This window comes from Pan troglodytes, chromosome 4 (genome assembly GCF_028858775.2).
Source record: "Pan troglodytes isolate AG18354 chromosome 4, NHGRI_mPanTro3-v2.0_pri, whole genome shotgun sequence".
Lineage (NCBI taxonomy): Eukaryota > Metazoa > Chordata > Mammalia > Primates > Hominidae > Pan > Pan troglodytes.
The window spans coordinates 1,744,004-1,771,535 of record NC_072402.2 but is presented as its reverse complement, the minus strand read 5'-3'; the positions used below and the strand labels follow the sequence as shown (position 1 = coordinate 1,771,535).

The 27,532-nt window shown below is 61.1% G+C and overlaps 1 protein-coding gene and 2 long non-coding RNA genes across 11 annotated transcripts in view; 1 reads left to right on the top strand and 2 right to left on the bottom strand.

Annotated features, from left to right (window-relative positions):
• Positions 1-27,532, top strand: part of SLC12A7 (solute carrier family 12 member 7) — a 108,201-nt gene that overhangs the window by 39,851 nt on the left and 40,818 nt on the right. Inside the window, exons 1-3 of one of the 8 annotated variants that reach the window (XM_024356527.3) lie at positions 6,479-6,681; positions 26,810-26,904; positions 27,403-27,525. In XM_024356527.3, coding sequence (XP_024212295.3) covers positions 6,558-6,681; positions 26,810-26,904; positions 27,403-27,525 — 342 coding nt within the window. In that variant the 5' untranslated portion in view covers positions 6,479-6,557. The other 7 variants (XM_054684140.2, XM_054684134.2, XM_054684137.2 and 4 more) reach the window with 7 other exon arrangements.
• LOC107974591 (uncharacterized) lies at positions 360-5,944 on the bottom strand. Of its 2 annotated transcripts, XR_008547847.2 has the most exons (3): positions 2,737-5,932; positions 2,141-2,567; positions 360-2,039 (listed from the first exon to the last, which is right to left on the bottom strand). It is a non-coding gene; the product is annotated as an uncharacterized LOC107974591 (long non-coding RNA). The 2 variants fall into 2 exon arrangements; XR_010157107.1 differs by having other exon boundaries at positions 2,141-5,944.
• LOC129143916 (uncharacterized) lies at positions 11,236-12,512 on the bottom strand. Its single transcript, XR_008547848.1, has 2 exons — positions 11,854-12,512; positions 11,236-11,718 (listed from the first exon to the last, which is right to left on the bottom strand). It is a non-coding gene; the product is annotated as an uncharacterized LOC129143916 (long non-coding RNA).

The following is a 27,532-nucleotide window of genomic DNA, read 5'->3' as shown; positions in this document are numbered from 1 at the left end:
TGGGTCACACCTGTTTTTGGAGAATCCCTGGTGCTGCTGCCAGGAAGACTCTTCTGCCGGGTCTGGATGGCTGCCAGGCCTGCCCACGATGTTCTCAGATTGCACTGAAACGTTTCCCAGTGTGGGATCTTCTTATCTCTCTGTTCAAGGGGCTGAGGCCCATGGACTCCCCTTCATGTAACCGCCCAATGGGTTCACCTTGCCTGCTGCCCAGACAGAGCTGATGGATCAAGACAGGGGAATTACAGTGGAGAAAGAGTGACTCACGCAGAGCTGGCTGTGCAGGAGACCGGAGTTTTACTGTCACTCAAATCAGGGGAATCGCAATAGGGAAAGAGGGATTCACGCAGAGTTGGCTGTGCGGGAGACCGGAGTTTTATTATTACTGAAATCAGTCTCCCCACACATTTGGGATCAGTTCTTTTTTTCTTTTTTTGAGACGGAGTCTCACTCTATCCCCCAGGCTGGAGTGCAATGGCGCGATCTCAGCTCACTGCAAGCTCCACCTCCTGGGTTCACGCCATTCTCCTGCCTCAGCCTCCCGAGTAGCTGGGACTTCAGGCACCTGCCACCATGACCGGCTAATTTTTTTGTGTGTATTTTTAGTAGAGACAGGGTTTCACCGTGTTAGCCAGGATGGTCTCGATCTCCTGACCTCGTGATCCACCCACCTCAGCCTTCCAAAGTGCTGGGATTACAGGCGTGAGCCACCGCCCGGCAGGGATCAGTTTTTAAGGACAGCTTAGTGGGTGAGGAAGCCAGCGAGCCAGGAGTGCTGATTGGTCAGGTCAGAGATGAACTCATAGGGAATTGAAGCTGTCCTTTTGTGCGGAGTCAGTTCCTGGTGGGGGTCACAAGATCAGATGAGCCAGTCTATTGATCTGGGTGGTGCCAGCTGATCCATCTAGCGCAACGAGGGTCTGCAAAACATCTCAAGCATGGATTTTAGGAGCAGTTTAGGGAGGGTCAGAATCGTGTAGCCTCCAGTTGCATGACTCCTAAACCACAATTTCTTTAATCTTGTGGCTAATTTGTTAATCCTACAAAGGCAGTCTAGCCCTTAGGCAAGAAGGAGGTTTATTTTAACTATAAACTAAGTTCCTCCCAAAGTTAGTTCAGCCTACGCCCAGGAAGGAACAAGGACAGCTTGGAGGTCAGAACCAAGATGGAGTCAGGTCGGAACCCTTCCACCAACGGTGATAATTTTGCAAACTTGGCTTCACTAGTTGCTTCGTTGCTCCATCTCGGGCTGGTAGGAACCCCTTCCCTGGCTGCCTCCCCAGCGAAGGCTGCACCCCCACCCCCGCAGACCAGGCCCAGCTCACCCCAGCCTGCTCAGTGGCCCCTCGCAGTACGCCCCCCACCAGCCCCCCAGCCCATCCCCGTGGCTCTGGGGTTTGAGCAGGACCCTCTGCGGCTCTGAGACAGAGCCAGCAAATCCCTGATCTCATGGTGTTGCCGGGGTTGGGGGCGGCATCCATGAGGGTTGGCCTCGTCTTCCAAACCCAGCTCTTTATGACGTCTGAGAGAGGATTGGCCACATCGTGTGCTGCGCTCTGCTTCCGTTTCTGAAGGGCTGCGTGTCTGCCAGGTTGGGAGGTTTTGAGCCCATCTGGACCCTGGCATGGCCTTTCCCCCTGAGCCGACAACAAACATTTGCCCAAGGTTCACGGGAAAGAAGTCACCTGTGGAGCAGGAACGAGAGCTGGCGGGGGGTGGGTGGGCTTCTGGGCAGCTTGGACTTCAGAGGAGATGCGAACCTTCCCTGTGTCTGCAACTCACGGGCGTCCGTGTGAGATTCTGAGTAACATTATGTGAGTTACACTTTGAGAGAAGGAAAGCCACACACGTGGTCTAAAAATCCTGGAGCCTCCTGAGTGAGGGGAAGAGTGTGTCGGACTCATCCACGGAATCTTCCAGAGGGAACTTGAGCGAAGACTCAGTGTCCGTGAATTACAGGACTGAGAGCTTTGTCGCTCAAGCTTGACCTTCTGTTGGCGTCACTTACAGTCTCAGACACAGATGGTCTCAGACGAGCTCTGTGGGAGGGGAGGCCCCTTCTATTCCCAGATTCAGCTCCATGGGATGTACCCCTGCCCAGCAGGCACAGGACCCGGGGGAGGCTCAGAACCCCACGTACCTGGCCACTGTGCAGACAGGCTCCCCAGCGCCAGGCCAGGCCCACCATCCACCAGGCCCAGGGGCCCCGCCCTGGGCAAGCCAGGGATCAGGGCGGGGGGGGGGGGGGCAGCTTGCGGTGCCTGCCTGGGAAGAGCCTGGCATTGTTTGCAGAACCCTTGGGACAGGGCTGCTTCTTCAGGGGAGATGCGGCCGTGGGCCTGGGGCTGTGGCTGGGGTCTTCTGTCATCCCTGCCTACCACAGCTCCCTTCGAGCCCCCACAGGTGATGGCGGATGTGGGGATTTAGGGCCACCCTGGCCATGGGCAGAATTCTCGGCCCTGGTGGGACTCCTGGGCAGGGAGAGTGCGGGTCCCACAGGTGGCCGGAGCCTCTGCTTCCTCCACTGATGTCCACATACCCCACCCTGCCAGGAGAGGCTCACCACACTTAAAAAAAAAAGGTTTGTTTTTTAAAAATAACTTTAGCCTTGGGTAACTGGGGCTTCCCTTCCCTCTCCTCCCTTCCCACCTCTTTTCTTTCCCTCCCCCCTTCCCCCGATTCTCCTTCCTCCCCTCTCTCTTCTGCTCTGCCCTACTCGCTCTCTCCCCCACTCACCATGGGTGCCAGGCCAACAGGCAAGAACCTGGGTGGGTGCCCGGCCCTGCCAGGCAGAAGGCGGGTGGCTTTCTGGTGAGAAGGAGTGTGGGGCCTCCAGGGCCGGCCTCCTCCAGGTGTCCCCTTCCCTGGACACGGAGCTCTCCACAGACACTCTGCCTGCCAGCCCCACCTGCATCCTTCAGCCCTGGAGGTGCGCCCTGCCTGGTACCCGACAGCAGGTTCCCAGCCGAGAAGGATGCAGATGGCGCACCAGGAGATGAGCCCCCCACCCTAACAGGAAAGCAGAAGTGGACTGGGGGGACCCGCGGACCTGGGGAGAAGCTCCGTGGGCAGAGGCACACAGACACCTGGAGGCAGCCTGCGTCTGGTGAGAGCCCTCCCAGGCCACAGCCCTGATTCCAAGCCGTGGGCACGAGCGGCCTCCTGGCTTGGAAGCTGGCATTGGGTGTCCGTCCTAATCAATTAGAAACTCCACCCCAGGGTGGCAGGCAGCAGGGACTGTTCCGAGAATCTACACACAGAATGTAACCACCATCGGCTACACTTTCGCACTAAATCCCAGGGTTCCCCTGGCTGTGCCCTGCACACGGCCAAGAGGCCATCGCAGATGACCAGGCTCACATCATAAGGACGCGAGATTGCATATGAAGAGACTCCCCTGGGCAAAGCTGGACGCCGATGCTTGGAAAGGGCACTAATGGCGATCGACTGAGACCCACCAATGTGTTTCATCAGCGATGTACAAATATACTTGGGAGATTGTCGGGAACCAATTCACCGTTGTGAAAACCGACAAATGAGGGAGAGGCACCCTTGCCCTGCCTTTCCTGTGGGCACCATTATCCAGACGGCCAGACGGACAAGACGAGCCTCTCCCTCCAGTGAATTCATCATGAAGCCACCACGCACTGGAAAATCACCATTTTGCTCCATGAATCTGTCGATTCAGACATCAAGCACCAACGACTGCAGATGGAGGAGCTACCACCAGACAGTGCGTGGCTCCCTCTGCGAGCCCCCGGCCTTGCCAGGGGACTGGACCCGGATCCCAGCAGGCCCCTGGCTCCAGGTGCCCACTTCCAGGAGACGCAGAGGCCTGCACCGAAAGATGCAGCTCCAACCCAGGCCTCGAGTACCTCCACGTGTCCGAGGGCCACTTCCTACAACAGGTGCCGGGTACAGAAAAGGACAGAGGGATGGAGGTGGGTAGGAAGAGGGCACTGAAAGTCACACAACGCACATTTAACCCCAGGCTGCCGTGTGGGAGGATATACGTGGACACGGAAACCCACAGAGTGAAGGGAGAGGCCACCAGACCCCTAGGGATGGGCTACTGATGGGATGGGAGGGGCCTGCAGCGGCTTCTGGGCTCCGGCAAGGGTCTTTGTCTTGACCCGCAGGTGCTTACAGGGTGCTGATCCCTGTTGTGACTCACCTGATTAGAATGCAAAAGGCAGACCTCACCCCCCACCCGAGGTCTCCCATAAGTAAGATCTAAGATTTAAACAAGAGAAGCCACCTGCCTTCTGCCTGGCAGGGCTGGGCACCCACCCAGGTGCTTCAGCCATGGCCCCTGATCCTAGTCAAGGTTTTGTAATCACAGAGAAGACCACCCTCGGAGCTGCCACGGGACCCTAAACTCCTGGGCCTCAGTTTCCTCCTCTGTAAAATGAAGCTGATGAGTCCTGAGTCCGGGAGCTGGCCCTGGCCACAGACCCTCCAAACCAGCTCCTCTGAAGGTCCACAGCCAGCACATGGCGGGCAGCCGGCCCTGGGGTCCTGGGTTGTGAAGCAGAGCTTGGACGTGCGACGGGAGCCCTGCACATCTGTTGCTCCTGCTGGCATCACTTGGGAAGGCCTCGTGCCCACCCTGAGCTCTGTCCAACCCTCGGGAATAGCGCTGGGTGGCGACCAGGGTTGAATGTACAGAAGCCCCTGCTGGGGTGACTGAGGAGAGGGTTTACCCAGCACCCTAAGTGTGAACCCTATAATTGACCCCATTGGGCACTTCTGTTCCCACCCCCTGGATCTTTTCAGCAAAGCCAGCCCTCCTCATAAGGATGCCTGGGAACTATTTTATCTTCTGGGGAGGTGATGGTTTCCTACCTTCCAACCCACTGACCCAGGGAGGCAGCTGACCTAGCACCATCCACAGCCCTGAGCTCCCTTTGGTGGGAAGTGGGGTGAGAGTGTGGAGCAGGCACAGCTCCAGACACCCAGGCCAGAGGAACACCCACCTCTGCAAGGGCTGGTGCTGGATGGGCGACGTTCCAGGAGGGTCCCAGGCCTACAGCTTCTGCCCAGAAGAGTTCATGGGGCAAAGGGGTAGAACCCTGGGCCACCCCAGGGCATGACTGGCTTCACTGGAAATGGCTGGAGAGGTTGGGCTTGCGTTCCTTGAACCCACAGAGCCCCGTGATCCCACAGCCCGGAGGCCATCACTCCCCTCCAGCTGCCTTTTAGGATTAGACAGGCATACTGCTAAAACATGGCCAGGCCATACCCATTTTCCACGTGACAAGAGGCTGTGGCCGTGTTTGCCCACACCACCTGTGTTTCTGCTTTGTTGTCGTACAGCAGTTGTGGGTGATTAGGAATAAAGGCTGACTCATTGCACCTGTGTGCCATAGCATTTTAGCCCAATTCCCCATTGACGGACATCTGATTGTTCCGTTTTTCATGAGTCATTTGTTGAGAAATGCGCCAGGTGCTGGCCAGTGGTATCCTGGTGTCTGCCTGGTGGGTTCTGGAACTCCACCTTCCCTGCATCACCCTGTGAGCTTCTGGAACATTTCCCAAGGAGGGAAGGGAGGGTTCCAGGGCAGGGGCCGCGGGGCACTCCTGGGGCAGGTGTGGAGGAGACTGGGGTCTTCGTGGGTGGTATTTGTCATGGTGGGGGGGACTCTCTCTACTGGGTTAGGTCCCTAAACTGGAGCTGGACCAAGCTCCGGAGGACCCCACCCCCAGGCTATCCAAGGCTCCGTTCACTGGAGTTGCCTTCGCAGCCAGGTTGGGCTAGCCAGGAGCCAGGCTAGGAGCCCAGGGTCTGAGCCGGTGTTGACAGCCTGGAGTGGGTGGGTGGACTGTGTGGGAGGTGGGTGCTGGAGGATGGCAGGGGGCAACAGGAGGGGGAAGCAGGAGGGGTAGGGGGCTGGAGCAGGAAAGGGGGGGCAAACAGGAGGGGGTGCGGGAGGGGGCGCAGAAGGAGGAGGGGCCCAGCAGGAGGGGGTGCAGAAAGGGCAGGGGTTCCAGCAGGAGGGGGTTCATAGGGGCGGGGGGGCCCAGCAGGAGGGGGTGCAGGAAGGGTGGGGGGGTGCAGGAGGGGTGAGGGGTTCCAGCAGAAGGGCGTGCAGGAGGGGCAGGGGGCTGGAGCAGGAGTGGGGGGTCGGGGAAGGGGACAAGAGGGGAGGCGGGGAGGGGGGAGGGGGGCGGGGAGGGGGGAGGGGGGCGGGGAGGGCGGGGAGTTCCAGCAGGAGGGGCAGGGGGCTGGAGCAGGAGGGGGTGCAGGAGACTGAGCGGGGATTCGCGGGCTCTGCGATGGTCGGGGGCGCAGGCAGCGAAAGCCCCGCGTCCCGGGTCGCGGCGGTCAGACGGACGCAGCCTGGGTTGGGGTCCCTGCAGGAAGTCGCCTGGCCCAGCTCCGCCGCGGGCCAACTTTTCGTGGGGCCGCGGGGCAAGCAGGTGAAGTCACGTGGCCCGGGCGGGGCGGGGCGGGGCGGGTCGGTCGGACCCCGCCCCTGCCTCCAAGTTCCTTGGCGTCGGCGGGAGCGGCGCAGCGCGGGCCGGGCCGGGACGGGGACTGTGGGCTGCAGGCGGCCATGCCCACCAACTTCACCGTGGTGCCCGTGGAGGCTCACGCCGACGGCGGCGGGGACGAGACTGCCGAGCGGACGGAGGCTCCGGGCACCCCCGAGGGCCCCGAGCCCGAGCGCCCCAGTCCGGGTGAGCGCGGCCGCACCTGGCCGGACAAAGGCCGAGCGCCCCGAGCGCGGGTCTGGGCCCGGCATCCGGGAGCGGAGGCGAGCGGCGGGGCCGGGGGTACAGGAGGCGCCCCTTCCCGCGCCCTCACCGCCTGTTCTCGGTCCCCCACGAGGGCCCCCACCCCACGTTAGTGGCAGGGCTAGGGGGCGAGGGGCCCTGCCCGGGCTCCCGGTACCGTCAGCTCGGGTGGGACCGGGGGCAGAGGTGTGGACGCCGCTGCTGGTAGCCATGGAAACGGGGAGGGGCTGGAACGCGCCTCCGGAGGGAGCCCGGGCCCCTGGGTGGTCCCTAGTGGGACAGGGGTGGCGGTTCGGGAGCCGGGGCGTCTTGCGTCCCCCGCGCTCTCCCTTCCCCTGCGCCGCGGCCGTCCGGTAACACTAGCCCGGGCCGGCCCGTCCTGCCCCCGCCTGACCCTGGAGGAGCCGCCCACCCCCCAGAGGCGGAACAGGAAGGACTGCGCCCTGGCTGGGGAGGGGGCAGCCACCGGGGCCTTGCTCAGGCCGCGTCCTCCGTGTTCCCGTCCCCCGTTCCGGGAATCTGGAGGTTTCTAGCACTTTCACTTTCTCTAGGGGGTGGGGATGGGGCTGGGGAGAGAATCCCCCAGCCCTGTTCCCTCCATCCTGGCTCCAAATCCCAGTTACTCCCCGGATCTCAGCCCCCTCTAGAAACCGGAGGCTCTTAGGCCCTTCCATCCGGAGTCTCTGAGAAGGTGTCCGGACTCAGTCCAGCCCCCACCCCGCGTGCTGGCAGTGCCCGCATGTGCCCGGGTCTCATGCAGTGGGTGGCAGCCTCCCTGCTCCCTGGCAGTGGAAGGAAGGTGAGGTCTGTCCAGGGACAAGTCCGGCGCCAGACCCCAGATCCTTCCTAACCCACCATCCCGGGCAGGAAAGGCCAGACATCCCCTCCAGGCAGTTTAGGAACCCCGGGGACACGGGTGGGGACCCACCGTGAAGGCACTGGCCTGGTGGCCTGGGGTGCGTCATCAGGGTCTCCGTGGTGGGCGAAGGGTGGTCTCAGCTTCCTCTGCACAGAGGCCAGCCCAGATCTTGGAAGTGGTCAGGCGGGGCGCCAGGCTCAACACCAGGTGAAGTGCTAACTAAGCAGGGTCCGTGAGTCCAAGCCCCTTCTCTCCGGTCACCACCGCGGAGGCAGGAAGCACCAAGGAGGGTGGGCCCTGGCGTGGTCTTTCTGTGTGAGCTTTGTAGCAACGCCCCCGGAACGCACTCAGAAGGAGCCTCTTCTTGCCTGGCCGGCCCCTTCTCAAGGCTGATCAGGTTCACTTTTGTCTCTAGACTGTAAGTGTCATTTGCTTTTAAGCCAGAGAGAATTTTGTGCTTGTTCTTTTTCTTGTCTCTTCTACTCTCAAGGCTGTTGAGCAGTGCCCTGGGCCTGTGTCTGCCCAGCAGGCAGTGGCCCTGGCCGAGCGCTGCCCATGTCGCTGCCCGCGCACTCAGGTCCTGCTACGGGCGTGTCAGGAGGCTCCCTGGCCTTCACGAAATTGAGAATGGGAGGGCATGGGCCAGGTGTGGGCTTCTGGACACTTTTGAGGGTGGCCCTGTGGTGTGAGCTGAACTTGGGAGATTTCTCCGAACTGGCAGAGAACTTGCACCTGGGGCTTTTGTGCTGGACCCACTTCCTACTTCCACAGAAAGGGCCTGGTGCCCAGCCACTGCCAGGCTGTAACGGGCACGCAGCTGCCCTTCGGAATCCACTTGATCACATCCTGATCTTCAGCCCACAGAGGTGCGGCGAGGAGTCCCGTGATGGGCACAGAGCCTGGGGAAGGAGGCACAGGCTTTGCTTTTTGGTGGTGGTGGGGGGCGGGGGTCCTGCAGAAGCCGGAGCCCCTCCCAAAGGCCTGCTGTGTGGGGTCCACACCACAAGGTCACAGGCCAGGTCCAAAACTGTCCGGCCACAGAGTTACCAGCACCCAAGCTCTTCCTGACTCCATTGCCGTTCCCCTGAACGGTCTGTGGAGGTACTGGAGCTTCTGGGCTGGCGCCTGGGTGACGGCGAAGCAAGTTTGAGGGGCCTGGTTGGTGTGGAGAGGGCGTCCTGAGCCACCCCAACTTGAGGAGCAGGGGCCTTGGTGTCCCCAGCCTGGGTTGGGGGGTTCTGGGGAAAGAAGGGTAGATGCTGCTGCCCAGGCTGCCTGGCTCGACCCAGAGCCCAGCAAGGCCGCGTCTGCCCAGCCTGGCTCCAGGAGCCTTCTGTCCCTGACCCCTGCAGCTTCCCTGCTGCTTCTGGTGGAGCCTCTGTGGGAGGCGTCCTGTCCCGGGGATGGGCACTGTGCCCTCAGCACTTCTTGGGACCGAGCTTTTATTCTTGGTTTTATTTTTATGTGAAATACCTCATCTTGAAATGAGAAGGACGTGTTAGCCCTCAGTTTCTCAGTGGGGTGGTTTTTTGAGAGTAGGAGGTGGGAGGACACTGCTGGGGGCTGGCTGCGTCTCGTCCGACTTCAGGGTAGAGTGGGTTTTGTAACTGACTTGGGGGAGCCCACCCTTCCTCCGTGACCACGTCAGGGTAGACTCACTCCTTCCCAGGTTGTAGGGGTGTGTCCAGAGGCCTCGGAGACCCTGGGAGGGGTGGGAAGGGAGGGCTGGCCAGTGCCCTGGCCTGTCTGGAAGGTGCAGCGTGCAGAGCCTCCGTCAAGGTCCCACAGGCCCTGGCCACCCACTCTCTAGGAGGGACTTCCACTGGTCCGGGGCTCCCTGGGCTGGGAGAGGGTGGGTCCTGCCTTGCACCCCCAGGTCTCCCACCCTCAGCTGGGGCTCTCCCAGGTTTGCCGGGAGCTTCTTCCTGGCTTGGGCGCCACTTCCCTCTTTGGGTTCCGTTTCTGAGATTTTCCACTGTGGCTGAGCACGTGTCGGTTGTCCAGGGGCGGTCCTGCCTCCCTCTGCCCCTGGCCGCCGACAGAGGCCCGGTTGTGTGGTCAGCGGCCTGCCTGTCCCTCCTGCTCCAACTACCTCCCGTGTCCATGTTGGGAGCCCCCTCCCAAAATCTGAGGACAGCTAGAGCTGCCGCTTTGTCCTGGGCCATCCTTGCCTGTCGGGTGCTGGGTGCCATGCTCTGTACTGCCCTTGGGAATGGCGAGATGGTGCACGCCGGTCGTGCTGATCTGGGGTCCCCTTTGGGGATGCAGGGACTTGGGGGATCACGCATTAGATAGGGGGACCACACACAGAGCGTCCAGGTTCTGTCCTGCCGAGTAGGGACAGAGAGCTCTCGTTGTGCCCAGATTTCAGGAGGGCGTTCCCGACACGGACATGGGAGGCAGTCGGAGCAGGAGGGACAGGCAGGCCATTGACCCCGCAGCTGTGCCCGGGAGCCCCTGCAGCAGCTGGGCACCGCGTTGCGGGAACGGAGGTCATGGGTATGTGGTGAGCAGGCAGGGAGGCTACAAGACATGCATTTTGTGTATCGAGTTCCCTTTTTAAAACCAAAGGAAACAAAAGATACACAGGAACGCCGTGGCTGCTGGGCATCCAGGCCGGGTCCTGTGCTTCCTCCTGCGCCTGACATACTCCCAGGCTGTCTCCCGGCAAGAGGCTCTCCTTAGCAGGCATGCAGTAAAGCATGGTGCTTTAGGTCAGCTGGCCGGGTCCGTGTGTGGGCACCTATGTGCCTTGTGAGTGTGCAGGTGTATCCACGTGTGAGCCATGTGATTGCACCGTGTATATGTGCACATATATGTACACGGGTGTGCATACATGTGTGTACTGTGCTCTTGCACAGCTGTGTGCTGTGGGCATGCTCACGTGTGTGTGTGTGTGTGTGTGTTTGTATGCTGTGGCAGGTAGAGAGGGGCTGGGGCTTCCTCCGCAGCAGAGGGTCACGCAGTGTTGGGTGTTGGATATCCGTTCCCTCCCCCCTGGTCTAGGCCCGTCAGTGAGTGGTCAGGGGCTCCCTCTCCTGGTGTGGCCTCGTGTTCAGGTCTGAACCTGCTCCTGGGCCTTTGATCATATGAGGAGACCTTTGCCTCGTGGACTCAGGTTCATGGTTTCCTCTTCTGCAAAGCTCCCCAGGCCTCTCTGAGTGGGCGAGGCCAAACGGATTCCACGGTGGTTTTCTGTCTAGCGTTGGACACCAGATCCCCTTCTTAGAGTGCGTGGCTTTCTCAGTGCCTCTCCTGTGGTCTGGATGGCTGTCGGGAAGGTGGTGCCAAGGGGAGGGCCAGGTGCTCAGGCCTGGGTGCAGGGCGGCTGGTCGGGGCTGAAGCCACACAGGTTTGCTGGGGATCGTGGATGTCGGAGACCTTCAGGTGGTGGCTGGAGTCAAGCAGAGGCACCTGAGGGACCCTGAGGGTGAGTTGGGGGCTGTCCTCCCCTCATGCCTGGCAGTGAGTGGGCCGTGGAGTGAAGCCACCTCTGTCAGGGCCTCTGCCCTTTGGACGTGGGGCCACGTCCTACACAGCTCCCTGGACCTGACCCAGGGATTCCCAGATGGCCCAGGCTCCTGCATGGGGGATGGGTGGCCTTTGTAAATCACAGAAAGTGACCCAGGTGGGCCTCAATCACTTGAGAGGTTTATTTGCCGAGGTTAAGGATACGCCTAACACAGAACCACGGGAAACTCCTGTGGTCCAGCTTTTCTTCTCAAAGAAGGCTGAGAACTTGAATATTCAGAGAGTAAAGCGTGAGTATTAGGGGAAGAAAGAAAGAGAAAGAAGAGGGAGGGCAGATAAGAGGCAGGCAGTGTTTGATCAGCATTCACTGAACCCGTGTGTTACACATGGGGGTAAAGGAAGAACCCCTCACGGCTCACGCTCAGTGAATCTGCACATTTACCTTCGACACAATCAGTACGGGGTGGGCGAAGGAGCCAGGACACAGTCAATACAGGGTGGGCGAAGCAGTCAGGTGTGCGTTTCCCTCCGGCGAGCAGAGCAGCGACTCCTGGTTCTGTCCTTGGTCCCACACCCGTGAGGATGAGCTGTCGTTTCCACCGTCAGGGTGAGTTTCATCGCAACTGCTTTAGCGTAAGGATCCTGTGGTCCTAAAATGTGAGGGAGGCCTGCAGCTTTCTACACAGGAAGAAAGTGGAAGGCAGGTTGCGTGACCCGGTTCCCAGCCTGACTCTTGCCTGTGGCGTAGTGTGTTTGGGTCCCGAGATCCTGTTTTCCTTTCATACCTTGGACCAGGGAGCCTTCCCAGGGCTGCCGTCCTTGGGCACTGCAGACACATCCCGACGTGGCACCGCTGGGCACAGCACTGGGAGTGGAGGTCAGCCCAGGGTGACCCCCCAGCTGTGAAGGGCACGAGTGGAGCCGACACCCCAGTGATGGATGGCCTCTGTGAGGCCAGCTGGCTGCCCGGAGGGCTCTCCTGTTACCATCCCTGTTGGAATATGAATTTTCTTTTTTTTTTTGAGACAGAGTTCACTCTGTCACCCAGGCTGGAGTGCAGTGGCACAGACTCAGCTCACTGCAACCTCTGCCTCCCAGGTTCAAGCGATTCTCGTGCCTCAGCCTCCCGAGTAGCGGGGACCACAGGCACGCACCACCGCGCCTGGCTACGTTTTATATTTTTAGTGCAGATGGGGTTTTGCCATGTTGGCCAAGCTGGTTTTGAACTCCTGGCCTCTAGTGGTCTGCTCACTTCGGCCTCCCGGAGTGCTAGGATTACAGGAGTGAGCCACCATATCTGGCCAGAATATGAATTTTCTAAGCTGTGCCTTAGACCGAGGTCTGGAGGGCAAAGTTTGATGTTTGACGTTAAGTATTAACCACAGTTCCTGGCTGGGTGCTTTTGATTTCAACCGGCTCCATCAGCTGAGTGTTTCTGAGGGTGGATCCCAGAGTCATTTTGTGACAGCTGTGTGGTGGGTGGGGCAGGAGTCCCTGGGTGCTGGGGAGTGTGAGGCCCGCCAGGGGCCTTGAGGGGCAGACCTCCCCCTCCCACTGTGGGGCATGGGAACCCCGTGGAGCCCAGTGGGGCTGGGCGTGGACGGCATTCAGGAGTGGACCAGCTGGTCTTCAGGGCAGTGGGCTGGGCTGGGGGTGTCTGGGGCCTGGTGAGCAGCTGGCTGGGGGCCCTCCTGGTAACTGACATGGGGGGCTGGTCTCCTTTGGCCTTCCTTCTCAGATGCTGGGGAAGTGCTGCCCAGGGACAAGGGCAGAGCACAAAGGGTTAATACCTTTCCTTTATGAAGAAGGGGGAAACTCCCTTTTGGGGGCAGAGGCCTGTTCTGTGCAGATAAACCTCTGGCTTCAGCGCAGCAGCCTGAACGATGAGCTGCCTGGCTGGCCATGCTGTCCAGGCCCTGCCTCTTCCCCTGTTTGTGGCTGCTGACTCCCCAAGGGTCCTGGAGCCTCTGGCCGGGAGTGCCGGGGGGCAGGCCCACGGCAGGGTCCCCTTTGGCTGGTGGGTGACTGCAGGACCTCATCCCTGCGGGGAGGGTCCCCTTTGGCTGGTGGGTGACTGCAGGACCTCATCCCTGCGGGGAGGGTCCCTTTTGGCTGGTGGGTGACTGCAGGACCTCATCCCTGCGGGGAGGGTCCCTTTTGGCTGGTGGGTGACTGCAGGACCTCATCCCTGCGGGGAGGGTCCTTTTGACTGGTGGGTGACTGCAGGACCTCACCCCTGCGGGGAGGGTCCCTTTTGGCTGGTGGGTGACTGCAGGACCTCACCCCTGCGGGGAGGGTCCCTTTTGGCTGGTGGGTGACTGCAGGACCTCATCCCTGCGGGGAGGGTCCCTTTTGGCTGGTGGGTGACTGCAGGACCTCATCCCTGCGGGGAGGGTCCCTTTTGGCTGGTGGGTGACTGCAGGACCTCATCCCTGCGGGGAGGGTCCCTTTTGGCTGGTGGGTGACTGCAGGACCTCATCCCTGCGGGGAGGGTCCTTTTGACTGGTGGGTGACTGCAGGACCTCATCCCTGCGCGGAGGGTCCTTTTGGCTGGTGGGTGACTGCAGGACCTCATCCCTGCGGGGAGGGTCCTTTTGACTGGTGGGTGACTGCAGGACCTCATCCCTGCGGGGAGGGTCCCCTTTGGCTGGTGGGTGACTGCAGGACCTCATCCCTGCGGGGAGGGTCCCCTTTGGCTGGTGGGTGACTGCAGGACCTCATTCCTGCGGGGAGGGTCCTTTTGGCTGGTGGGTGACTGCAGGACCTCATCCCTGCGGGGAGGGTCCCTTTTGGCTGGTGGGTGACTGCAGGACCTCATCCCTGCGGGGAGGGTCCTTTTGACTGGTGGGTGACTGCAGGACCTCATCCCTGCGGGGAGGGTCCCTTTTGACTGGTGGGTGACTGCAGGACCTCATCCCTGCGGGGAGGGTCCTTTTGGCTGGTGGGTGACTGCAGGACCTCATCCCTGCGGGGAGGGTCCTTTTGACTGGTGGGTGACTGCAGGACCTCATTCCTGCGGGGAGGGTCCCTTTTGGCTGGTGGGTGACTGCAGGACCTCATCCCTGCGGGGAGGGTCCCTTTTGACTGGTGGGTGACTGCAGGACCTCATCCCTGCGGGGAGGGTCCCTTTTGGCTGGTGGGTGACTGCAGGACCTCATCCCTGCGGGGAGGGTCCCTTTTGGCTGGTGGGTGACTGCAGGACCTCATTCCTGCGGGGAGGGTCCCTTTTGGCTGGTGGGTGACTGCAGGACCTCATTCCTGCGGGGAGGGTCCTTTTGACTGGTGGGTGACTGCAGGACCTCACCCCTGCGGGGAGGGTCCCTTTTGGCTGGTGGGTGACTGCAGGACCTCATTCCTGCGGGGAGGGTCCTTTTGACTGGTGGGTGACTGCAGGACCTCACCCCTGCGGGGTGGGTCCCTTTTGGCTGGTGGGTGACTGCAGGACCTCATTCCTGCAGGGAGGGTCCTTTTGACTGGTGGGTGACTGCAGGACCTCACCCCTGCGGGGAGGGTCCCTTTTGGCTGGTGGGTGACTGCAGGACCTCACCCCTGCGGGGAGGGGCGTGTGCTGCCGTTGCAGGGGTCTCGGGGTCCGAGTGGTGCTTGCGGCCCTGGGCTGTGACGTGGGCCCCCATCCTGCCAGCCCGTGCCTGTTTCCGCTCTCCCCTTGGGCGGTGTCTTTTTGAGGAAACAGTTGTGGGGAGGAGAGTGCTGCTTCTGAATCACGTGTGGACCTGGGGTGGTTTGTTTCCTGCGTTCTGGGGTTTTCTTGGGCAGCACCCCACACGCACCCCACACGCATCCCCCTGGTGGGCCTCGGCTCTGTGGGGAGTGGTCGTGGGGTCTGGGATGAGAGTGGGCCCCGCCCAGGCCTGTGTTGACCCCTGGAATCAGATTGCCATCCACTGTAGTGGTTACAGTGGCTCTGGGAAGTTTGGGGGCTGGGACCTGAGCCCAAGGCTGGCCATGGATAGCCGCACGCAGCATGCCCGTGTGCTTGGTTGGCGTGCCTGGTTTGTGTGTCTGCCATGGCCTGGAGCTGTCCTCATGGTGGGGTAGCCCCGCTGGCCCTCCCAGTGTTCCTGTCCATTTAAGTCCCGTGCACAGGGGATGTCCACCTTGCAGACGTGCAGCCGGGAGGAGGTTGTTAAAGTGATCCTTGAACATTTGCTCTGTGCCTCAGTTTCCCTTGGCAGGAGCCAGCCTGTCACGAGGGTGGCGGTGGCTGTGACCTCTCATCTCCTTGGCTCTGTCTGCAGACCTCTGGCGCCAGCGGGTCGGGCCTGGGCTTTCAGGGAGGCTCAGAGACGCCCTGGGCAGTCACTGGGGAGGGATTGAGTGGAGTGGAAATCGGAGGAGGGAAGTGCGCCAGGCCAGGCCCCTCCTGGGTCCCCTCCATGCCGCCAAGGGTCCCCGACCCGCAGCCCAGAGGGAGCCTGTAACAGGAGCCGCCCTGGGAGGGCCTGGCAGGTGCGCTGGGGGCCCTGCCTCTCCCGCCTTCCTTCATCTCTGCTCCTGCAGGCTGCCTGGGCCCCGAGTCTCTGGAACTAGGGGACCCCACGGCCCCTCCATGGCTCAGACGTCACTCTGGCTGCTGAGGGAGGAGGCTGGACCAGGACCAGCAAACAGCCACGTGACAGAGGGTTCGGGAAGTGAGTTCACCCGAGGCCACCTTCCCGCGAGCAGGCGTGTCCTTTAGATGGAAGGGCTGTAGTCCCAGTGCATGCCTGTGTCCTGGGCACCCTGCCCCGTGGGTCGTGCAGTCTGGGGGCTGTAGCCCCTGGGACTTTGTGCACATGTGTGTGCTGCAGGTATGTGTGTGTGTACACGTGTATGTGCGGGTGTTGGTGTGTGTATGTGACTGCGGGTATGGGTATGCACATGTGAGGACAGGTGCGTGTGCAGGTTTGCGAGGTGAGTGTTGTGTGTATGAATGAGGGGGGAAGCGTGTGAATATGGGTATGGAGAGTGTCTTCCGTGTGAGCAAGTTTGCGTATGCATGTGGAAGTGCCTGTCTGTGCATGTGTACACATGCATGTCTCTGTGCATGTGAGTGTATGTTTTGTGTGGCATGTGTTCATGTGTGTCTGGCCATAGCTTGCCAGGACCTTCCAGCCAGGCTTCCTTGCTTCCAGTGCCTCTGACGGTGAGCTGGGATCTCCCGGCGCTCTCCTGGTTTACAGGATACTGGCGGTGGTGTCTGCACAGACTGTTGGGATGAGGTCCCTTCGGGAATGGGTGATGAAGGGCCTGTTTTTCCCTCAGAAGGCAGCGCTGCTTTAGCCAGAAACTTGTGCTGGAAGCCTGAGAGCTTGCCTGAAGCCCCCCGTGTCCCAGCCTGAACACTGGGCCGTTCTCATCCTGTGCCCCTTGAGAGCCTCAGTTTCTAGATTTTAGGGCCCACACAGCACAAACTGTGAGGGGCAGAGGGAGGGCAAGGGCCAGGGGTCGTCAGCTGGCGTTCGGATCCTGGAACCTAAACACACTTTATTTCAGTGCCCGGCACCTTCACAGGGAGCCCAGCCTCCAGGCAGTGGGGTTGGGAGTGTTCCTGGGTCCATTCAGTCTCGGGCTGTCCCCAGAGGCCACGTGGGCTGAAGCCACTGGGTCACTAGGTGGGACTCATTCTGCTGCAGGTGCTCCTGTGGCTCCAGGGGAGGGTGGCCCGCTGGACCCAGGGGACACACAGAGCCAGGCCTGAGAACCTCCTCGAGTGCAGGGAGCCGGGAAGCCTGGACTTGCTTGTCCCCTGCCCCAGGCCCGGCGCCTCTCTGTGTGCACAGGTCCGGTGCCACCCGCCACTGCTCTGCAGGGCTGGGTAGCTGGACGGACCACCCACGCTGGAGGGCAGGAAGGGGCGGAGGCTGTCGGACCTGGCTTCAGCTTCACGGCCCCTCCTGCCTGTCAGCTGCTTCCGGCTGAGGCTGAGTCTAAGAGGAAGTTGCTAGAGCCCTTTGCGGAGAATGGCTGTAAAATCCCAAAACGCCGGAGGAAGAGGGGGAGGGATGAGCCACTGAGAAAGGGAGGAGGTTGTGCCTGGAGGTAGGGAGGCTGATGGAGGCGTTGTGATCTCAGAGGGGATTAGGGCCGATTAGGGAGGTGAGCCAGCTTCTCCCTGCAGAAACTACCCATGAACGCACTTCCCAGGCCTGGATCGGGATGGGTCAGGGATCTGACACACAGACTCTCACTGCCTCTCTGGCTGGAGGGTCTGCCACTCCTCTGGCCGGGACACTCGTGTGTCTGGTCTTTGCCCTTCCACCTGCAGCCGCCTCCTTCCCTCTCGGGGTGGAGACACAGCCTGGTTGGACAAGCCCAGGAGGCTGCTCCCCAAGGGCCCAGCCCATCAGGATCTGCTTACTGACCACAGGGTCTGCATTCACTTTGTTGATAAGGTGTCCGGAAAACTAGCCTGGAGTGAAAAACAGACCGGAGGTTGCCTCTGTGGCTGGGGGGCTTGGCAGGGAGGGAGCTGGGGAAGCGGTGGGAGGCTCTTGGTAGGTCCGGTGAGCGGGGGCAGGCCTTTGTTAATGCTCAGCAGATAGAAGTTCTCTTGCCCAGGCAGCTGCAGCCAGAGAAAACTCAGCAAAGCGGCTCCGGAGGGCCACAAGGCTGCTCAGTGTTGGGGGGTGGAGGGGGGTCGGGGCGGTGGTGGCCACTGTGTGCCATGACATGCATCAGACCAGGGCTGTGTGAGGCGGATCTGTGCGTGGACAGCTGGCACCCGTAGGGCTGCACAGGGTGTCTGCCCACTTGCTTACCTGGGGTCGTTTTTATAATAAAATGAAGAGGTAGAAAAAATAAGACGAGAAAAAACTGGCTTGTGGCCAGTTCTCCAGGCCAGGGCTTGACCTCGCCGCCTTCATGGCTGAGGAGGAGGGCAGCATTGGTCAGCCTGGTGTCGCTGGTTCTCCACCAGCGGCTGTCGGCCTTTGCTGGCTATTGGGAGGGCTCCTCCAAGGTCTCAGGGACCCACCAGAGGCTGTGGTTCTGGGGCCTGGACCTAGGTTGGGCCTGCTGGCCAGACGCTGTCAGTCCCGGGCACGTCTGTTTGGGGCAGGTCCTGTTGAGACCCTGGCCCCTGGGGATAGGTCAGCCTGGTGCATGGGGTTCATGAAGGCACCAGACAAGCTGTGAGCAGAGCTGCTGCTGGAACTGCTTTAAACCTGGAGGGACGGGCACCGGTGACAGTGACCGAGGCCCTGTCCCAGTGCAGGTGGGCAGGGCAGTCCACCCAGTGCCAGCTGCTTAGGGCTGCTCGGGGCAGGTGAGCGAGGAGGGGCCTCTGGGGAGAGGGCGCTGAAATAGGCTGTTCCCAGGTACGAGGCGGGCCGAGGCCGGGGCTGTTCCCAGAGCTGGGAAGAAGTTGGGATGGACGGAGCAGGAGGGCAGCGCACACAGCTGTGGGGGAGCTGGCCACGGGTGCGGGGCTCAGCTCGTCGAGGGCTCCTGGTGGGTGGTCACCATGCGGAGCCACATCCCTGCAGGCTCATGTTTCACCGCCTCTTCCCGGGTGTGCTTTTCTGTCCCAGGACACGTCCGGGATCCAACGTGACAGACACCAAGTTCCCACGCCGCCTCGGGCTCCTCTTGACTGTGACAGTTTCTCAGACTTTCTTTTTTTGACGACTGTGGCAGTTTTGGGGAGTCCTGGTCCATTTTAGAGAACGCCCCTCAGTTGGGAGGTGTCCGGTGTTTTCTCTCGTGGTTAGCCTGTGGCTGAGTGTTTCGGGGAGGAAGACCCCAGAGGACAGGCGCCCTCCCTGCATGCGGCGTCCGGGCACGCGTCAACAGCACTTGGCACGGTCTCTCCGAGGGCGCCATCTTCCTACTCTGTTACCCACGAGCGCAGCTCACCTTCCTTTCCCGCCCCAGCCAGGCTTCTGGACCCTCGTTTGGTTTTGGTTCCCACTGTCGGATCCGCAGATGGGCTTGCCTTTGGGGCCTGCTGTGCTGTGGAGTAACCCAGGGCACCTGGGGGCTGCTGTGAGACCATCGAGCCTTTGAAAGGCTGTGGAAAGATAGATGGCAGGCGGCTGCGGGTGGCCCAGGGGCCAGGCGGCCTTTACATGGGCTTCTTTCCCAGTGACTCTGGCCGGGTCCTGTGGATTTTTAATTCCGACGGCGTGTCTGCAGAAGGAAGCACCGTACAAGCCTCATCAGGCGGCGCGGAGAGTACCAGCCCCTGCCGTCCCAGTGCTGCCCGAGGGTGAGGGACATTCGTGGATGATTCATGGGCTTCGTGAGCTATTTGCAGACACCCGCCTGAGTCTCCTTTAAGGGGAAATTCCTGAGCGGCTGCCTCGCTCTTCTCTTCCGAGGCGTGTGGGAGCCCAGCCCGGCCGGGTAGGAGGAGAGGGTTGAAATGCCATGCCTTCTTCTTCTCGCCCTGGATGCTACTGGCTGAAGTAGCCTCCTTTTAAAGCCTTATGAGTCGCTTTTTTCAGTGATAACAGGAATGGTCATGCACCGTCAGGTTGCGAAGTGGGGCGGCCCAGGCCTGGGGGACCCCGGAATTCCCCTGCGCACTCCTGCCCCACACGCCCGCCGGAGGGGACCGTGGTGTTTCTGAAGGGGCCGTTCCTATCGCTGGTTTTAAGGTGTCCCGAGTTTTGCTGCACTTGGTTTTGGGGAGACCATGAGCTTGGCACAAACTGAGATTCCCGAGTCAGCCTTTCTAAGCTGTCGTGGGCAGGCCACGGCTGTGATGTACAATGTGAAAGGAGCCGCCGGCCTTTACAGGGCTTCTGTGAGGTGAGTTCAGCATTTCAGCCCTTAAATGTGGAGACAAGTCAGAAACAGGTTTGTCTTCGGGAGGAGGGAGGGCAGGCGAGTTTTGTGGAGGTCGGTACCATGGCTCATTCTGTGTCCTGGCCGGAACTGGGATCAATCCTCTGACCCGCTGAGGATGCCTGCCTTCCCCCAGAGGAGGTGGACTGGGTCCGGCCCTGCCGTCCCCCGGAGGAGGTGGACTGGGTCGGGGCTGGGTTGATGTCCGTCCCCCGGAGGAGGTGGACCGGGTCGGGCCCTGCCGTCCCCCGGAGGAGGTGGACTGGGTCGGGGCTGGGTTGATGTCTGTCCCCCAGAGGAGGTGGACCGGGTCGGGTTCTGCCGTCCCCCAGAGGAGGTGGACCGGGTCGGGGCTGGGTTGATGTCTGTCCCCCAGAGGAGGTGGACCGGGTCGGGGCTGGGTTGATGTCTGTCCCCCAGAGGAGGTGGACCGGGTCGGGGCTGGGTTGATGTCTGTCCCCCAGAGGAGGTGGACCGGGTCGGGGCTGGGTTGATGTCTGTCCCCCGGAGGAGGTGGACCGGGTCGGGGTTGGGTTGATGTCTGTACCCCGCTCCTGCCTCAGGGCACGTGGTATCTGGGTGCTGCTCTTTGGCCCATGGGGTGGGGTTTGGCTGGGGAGACCTGATCTGGGTTGTTGGGCCATCCCTCACCCCCGCTTCACCCTGCTTGGCAGAGGCCACTGGTGCATGGCGCCTGGGCAGGGGCACCACCAGGACCTGCCCTGAGGGTTAGACACTGTGGGCCACCCGGCAAGGACCCTGCCCATCTCACCTTCCTGCACCGCACGCCCAGGCTTTCCCCTGTGTCCGTTTGTCCTTTCAGCCTTCCGGTCATCATGAACATGCAGAATGACAAGGGAGGAGGTGCTGTCCCAGGCGAGCGGCTCTATCCCCAAAACACAGGCAGGGTCGGCCAGAGGAAAACTCACTGCCCAGGCGAGCGGCTCTATCCCCAAAACACAGGCAGGGCTCGGCCAGAGGAAAACTCACTGCCCAGGCGAGCGGCTCTATCCCCAAAACACCCCAAAGCACAGGCAGGGCTCGGCCAGAGGAAAACTCACTGCCCAGGCGAGCGGCTCTATCCCCAAAGCACAGGCAGGGTCGGCCAGAGGAAAACTCACTGCCCAGGCGAGTGGCTCTATCCCCAAAGCACAGGCAGGGCTCGGCCAGAGGAAAACTCACTGCCCAGGCGAGCGGCTCTATCCCCAAAACACAGGCAGGGTCGGCCAGAGGAAAACTCACTGCCCAGGCGAGTGGCTCTATCCCCAAAGCACAGGCAGGGCTCGGCCAGAGGAAAACTCACTGCCCAGGCGAGCGGCTCTATCCCCAAAGCACAGGCAGGGCTTGGCCAGAGGAAAACTCACTGCCCAGGCGAGCGGCTCTATCCCCAAAACACAGGCAGGGTCGGCCAGAGAAAAACTCACTGCTCTTCACAGCAGCCAGGCCTGCCAATGTCCAAGTCCAGGCCAGGGAGCTCAAGGGACGCGGCTGGGTGTGCAGAGGGTTAGAGGGTGGCTGGGCATGCAGAGGGTTAGAAGGGGGCTGGTCGTGCAGAGGGTTAGAGGGGGGCTGGGCGTGCAGAGGGTTAGAGGGGGGCTGGGCGTGCAGAGGGTTAGAGGGGGGTTGGGCGTGCAGAGGGCTAGAGGGGGACTGGGCGAGCAGAGGGCTAGAGGGGGGCTGGGCGTGCAGAGGGTTAGAGGGGGGCTGGGCGTGCAGAGGGTTAGAAGGGGGCTGGGCGTGCAGAGGGTTAGAGGGGGGCTGGGCGTGCAGAGGGTTAGAGGGGGGCTGGGCGTGCAGAGGGTTAGAGGGGGGCTGGGCGAGCAGAGGGTTAGAGGGGGGCTGGGTGTGCAGAGGGTTAGAGGGGGGCTGGGCTTGCAGAGGGTTGGGGGGGCTGGGCTTGCAGAGAGTTAGAGGGGGACTGGGCTTGCAGAGGGTTGTGGGGGCTGGGCATGCAGAGGTTTGGCGGGGCTGGGCTTGCAGAGGGTTAGAGGGGGGGCTGGGTGTGCAGAGGGTTAGAGGGGGGCTGGGCGTGCAGAGGGTTAGAGGGGGGCTGGGCTTGCAGAGGGTTAGAGGGGGGCTGGGCGTGCAGAGGGTTAGAGGGGGGCTGGGCGTGCAGAGGGTTAGAGGGGGGCTGGGCGAGCAGAGGGTTAGAGGGGGGCTGGGTGTGCAGAGGGTTAGAGGGGGGCTGGGTGTGCAGAGGGTTAGAGGGGGGCTGGGCTTGCAGAGGGTTGGGGGGCTGGGCTTGCAGAGAGTTAGAGGGGGACTGGGCTTGCAGAGGGTTGTGGGGGCTGGGCATGCAGAGGTTTGGCGGGGCTGGGCTTGCAGAGGGTTAGGGGGGGGCTGGGTGTGCAGAGGGTTAGAGGGGGGGCTGGGCTTGCAGAGGGTTAGAGGGGGGGCTGGGTGTGCAGAGGGTTAGAGGGGGGCTGGGCGTGCAGAGGTTTGGGGGGCTGGGCTTGCAGAGGGTTAGAGAGGGGCTGGGCGAGCAGAGGGTTAGAGAGGGGCTGGGCGAGCAGAGGGTTAGAGGTTGCCTGGGCTTGCAGAGGGTTAGAGGGGGACTGGGCTTGCAGAGGGTTGGAGGGGCTGGGCTTGCAGAGGGTTAGAGAGGGGCTGGGTGTGCAGAAGGTTAGAGAGGGCATTGGATTTTTAACGAAGGGTCTCTTGACTGGGATGGCATTGAGCCCATGACGTCCCCGGGACGCACTCTTGGTTCAGGTCTGACCTTGCTGTTTTAACCAGATAGAAACGTTTGTGCGTCTCCCAAGTGGGCACTTCCATCCTGCTGAGAGCACGCTTGCCGCGGCCTCCGTAGAGACCAAGCGACACTCTTCTCAAGAAAGGGGAGATGCGTTCTCTTTAAAGCCTTGAAGGTTGTAATCATGCTCTGAGGCTGCTTTTGGTGACAACATGCTGGTGGCTGAACACACGCTCACGTGTTCAGTGCAGTCCCCACCTGGGAGGACCAGCCACACCCCGATTTTCTGTGTTCCGTCCCCCTTTTCTGTGCGTCCTCGCGTTCTGGACTCATCGTCTGTGTTACTTTAATAAGCAGCAGCAGGACAGAGTCGTGCCTCGCTGGCCCCACGCGCAGGGCTTTGTCGTGAGGCCGCTGGCGCACAGCCCTGCACAGTCAGACGAAGGGATCTCGGGTGTGACCCTGTGGTGGTTACATCGTTATGTTTTCTAAGTTTAATGAATTTCTCGATATTCATCCAACTTGAGCAAGTTGTTTCTAGTGCTTTTTTCCAACTGCATAGGTTGCCCGTGGGGAGCTTGTGTGTGTGTTTTTCGGGGTGTCCTTGGGGCCTGATAGGCGTTGCCATCTTCCCAAGTGGGCTGTGCAGAGGAGACGCTGTGGTGAGCAGGGGTGTGTTGGGAGTGTTGGAGGCGACGGGAAGGATGTTGGTCCCCTTGGTTTGAGCGAATGTGCTTGCTGTGTACGCGTTTTTCCTACTTGCGCAGTTCGTAGAAGTTCAGATAAACAGTGGTTGCTTGCTGAACGCAGACATAGTTACATGCTAAGACCCCAACCACCAGTAAACCTGTGCTTTCCAGAAGGGACGTAGGCCAGGCAGCGGAGCCCCAAGCTGCACTCCTGGTGGAGAAGGGCAGGCAGGGCTGAGCCTCCGGAGCCACGCACCCTTCCTGCAGGGAAGAGAAACTTGAGCCCAAGCAGCTGTGACTTTGTCCAAGGTTGTCTGTGGGGTTGGCTGCGTGGGAGGGAGAACCTGACACCCTCGGGTCTCTCCCTCCCTCCCTCCTTCCTTCCCTCTCTTCCTCCCTCCTTTCTTCCTTCCCTCCCTCCCTCGCTCCTTCCTTCCCTCCCTTCCTCCCTCCCTCCTTTCTTCCTTCCTTCCCTCCCTCCCTTCATCCCTCCCTCCCTCCCTCCCTTCCCCCCTCCCTCCTTTCCTTCCTCCCTCCTTCCCTCCCTCCCTCCCTCCCTCCCTCCTTTCTTCCCTCCCTCCCTCCCTTTCCCCCTCCCTCCTTTCCTTCCTCCCTCCTTCCTTCCCTCCCTTCCTCCCTCCCTCCTTTCTTTCTTCCCTCCCTTCATCCCTCCCTCCCTCCCTCCTTCCCTCCCTTCCCCCTCCCTTTCTTCCTCCCCTCCCTCCCTTCATCCCTCCCTCCCTCCTTCCTTTCCTCCCTTCCCCCCTCCCTTTCTTCCTCCCCTCCCTCCCTCCCTTCATCCCTCCCTCCCTCCTTCCTTTCCTCCCTTCCCCCCCTCCTTTCTTCCTTCCCTCCCTCCCTCCCTCCCTCCCTCTAAGAATAGCTGCACCAGGGTCCTGGTCCTTCATCTTCCATTGACTCCAGAAAGAGTCGCCAGTCACCACTGATCTCTCTGTAAACAGCCGGTTGTTATGTCCAGAAAAAGGGGCCTGAGCAGGAATCCACTGAAACCGTTGAAGAGTGGGGAAGGGCCCTGGATGGGACTCATCTTGGAAAGACACCTATAATTGATGGGAAAGACGTTTAGACATATTTTCTTAGTTGAAAGTATTTGTAATTTTTCTTTTAACCTGATTTCCATGTAACTTCAGATTTCAGAAAGGTTGCAAGACCAATGTGGAGAATGCCCATCTGCCCTTGGCCTCCGTTGCCCAAATGCCAACCTCCTGCCGTGTTGGCTATGTCCCTCCTGCCCTGCCCCGGGTCTCTGTCTTTCACCCCCACATTTGTTTCTGAACTGTTGGGAGTAAGGAGCTGACGTGGTGCCACTCACAGGCATATTTCCTAAAAGCAAGCACGTTTCTTTCAGAATCTCTGCAGTGCAGTCACCAGAATCAGGGAGTTAATGATCACACCTGAGAGATCTTTTTCAGATCTCACCAACTGGCCCAATCACGGTCTCTAGAAAAAGAAAGTCTGAGGTTGTGCGTGCATTTGGCCGTCTCTGTCACCTGGAGCTTCCTCTGTGTTGTCTCCCTGACGTTTTTGAGGGGTGGGGCCGCTGCTCCGTGGCACTGGCCTCTCTGTGGTGTGCCCCATGGTCTAGGCATCTGCAGTCACTCATGGTCGCACCGAGGACCTGCACACCCTGAGGGCTGTGCTTTCCGCCCCAGGCACCCTACTGGGAGCACGTGCTGCCCGCCTACCCCCCGGACGGCGATGCCCTCTTTGCTGGCACGGCTGGAACCCACCACTCCTGCGGCTGGTGCCTGTCAGCCAGCCAGGGTGGCCGCCAGTGGGCTCTGGCACATCTGAAATGTCCCATAGAGAATGCCCACCCTCCCAGCTGGGGTTGTTTGGCGCAGTGATGAGGTCTTGGCCTGCCCTCCTCTGGCCACCTTGCATCCTGCCTTGACCGTTTCTTCTGCACCCTCAGGGTCCCACACCATTCTGTGCAGGGCTAGGGTGGACTGGGCAAGGATGGGCCGAGCACCCCTAGGAAGGGTCCCGGCTTGGTCGTTCCCAGTCTGGGGAGCTGGTGTGCAGCACATGGGGCAGAGGGCCCTGAGGGCCCTGGGGCGTGCGGGTGGCTGTGGGTTTGATGCCCTTCAGCTCCTCACCGTGCCTGGCTGGGGCATGTGCATTTGCAGACCCTGTTCTCCTGGCCATGGGCTGCTCAGGGGTCCCGGGAAGGCCGTGGTCTCTGCAGTGGCCTGTGCCGAGTTCCTTGTGTTGCTGTGACAGTCCCCCAGGTCAGGTGATTCATGAAGACAGAAACTTCTCAGAGTTCTTGAGGCTGAAAGTCTTAGACCAAGGCCTGGGCAGGTTTGGGGTCTGGCGAGGGCCCTAGGTTCCCTGCCGTGTCCTCCGATGGAGGGTGGGAGGGCAAGAGCTCTGCTGCGGAGGCCTGGATGTAGGGACTTTCATCCCCTTCCACACCTCATCACCTCCTACTGACCCCACCTCCTACGGGCCCCACCTCCTAAGGGCCCACCTCCTACCGCCCCTACCTCCCACGGGCCCCACCTCCCATGGGCCCCACCCCCTACCGATCCCACCTCCCATGGGCCCCACCTCCCACGGACCCCACCTCCCATGGACCCCACCTCCTACAGGCCCCACCTCCTACGGACCCTATCTCCTAACACCATCACATGGGCCATTGGGCCTCAACCCGCCAGGGAGCCTCAAGTCCTCCTCCCCAATTCCCTTGCTCATGCTCTCGGGCAGCTGCTAGGATTATCCCCTGGTTCCAAGCCCTGGGCTCAGCCCCATGGAGGGGTCGCCGGCCCAGCCTTCTTGAAAGACTCAGGAGGGGCTCATTTACCTAGAGAGCCTGTGGGCGGCGTCCTCAACAGGGAACAGTGGGAAGTCCTCTGTGTCCCTCCGAAATGGCGGATTAAGCAGCAAGGCTAGGAGGTGCCCCACCCCCCGACTTTTAAAAGTGAGAATTTTGCCCACATTTGGCTGAATGAGAGATTTTCAATGCCAGAGGGAGGTACCCTTGCCCTGGGCTGAACAGCTCACTTGCTGAGGCTTTCGGGGGCTTTGTCTTCAATGATGATGTGTGTGGGGGATAGCGTGTGCCCTGGGGCTAGCGTGTGCCCTGGGGCTAGCGTGTGTCCTGGGGCTAGCGTGTGCCCTGGGGATAGCGTGTGCCCTGGGGCTAGCGTGTGCCCTGGGGCTAGCGTGTGCCCTGGGGCTAGCGTGTGTCCTGGGGCTAGCGTGTGTCCTGGGGCTAGCGTGTGCCCTGGGGATAGCGTGTGCCCTGGGGCTAGAGTGTGTCCTTGGGTTATCGTGTGCCCTGGGGTTAGCGTGTGCCCTGGGGCTAGCGTGTGCCCTGGGGCTAGCGTGTGTCCTGGGGCTAGCGTGCACCCTGGGAAATGCCTCTTTCTTTGGAACACAGATGTGTGGAAGGAAGGAGAGTGTGTGAGAAGTATCACCCTTAGCCATGGTTCAGAGGTGACAGCTAGTGGGGACCAGAGCCGTCCATGCAAGATCTGTAGTTGGCCTTCTGTGCTTGCTTTTAGTTCCTTCTAAGCTGACTCTGAATTGTTTTTCCCTCACTAGGAGATGGAAATCCAAGAGAAAACAGCCCATTCCTCAACAATGTCGAGGTGGAACAAGAGAGCTTCTTTGAAGGGAAGAACATGGCACTTTTCGAGGTAACTTTACTTTTTAGAAGAAGAAGGTGCCAGGGCCGTTGCTTTGATGTGGAAAAGTAAAGGAACCCCTGGGGGTCCCCAGGCCGGGGCCTCCCACAGGACTGGACACCACGTGGAAGGAACTGGGGCCTCCCTGTCCTGAAGGCCGTGGCGGGGGCCCGGTCCCGCACTTGAGCTGGGACGTGCTCTTCGGCTGGTGGCTTCTGGGCTCCTTCCTGGATCTAGGGTGCTCTGGCCCCACGGGAACCCCTCTGAGCTGCTGAGTGCTGGACATCCTGGGGTCCCTGCCATGGGTGGGTGGTCCCATTCAGTGAGGCCTGGAGCCCTGGCCTCGGACTCAGACCTGCCACACAGGTGTCCAGGCCTCTCTGGCTTGCTTCAGACCCAGGGGCTGAGGACCAGGTGAGGGCCTGAGCTCCACACCCTGAACACGGGGAGGGAGCTCGGGGGGCCCACGGCGAGGTGCGGGCCGCCTGTGACCACGTCCACGCCCCGCAGGAGGAGATGGACAGCAATCCCATGGTGTCCTCGCTGCTCAACAAGCTGGCCAACTACACCAACCTGAGCCAGGGCGTGGTGGAGCACGAGGAGGACGAGGAGAGCCGGCGGCGCGAGGCCAAGGTACTGC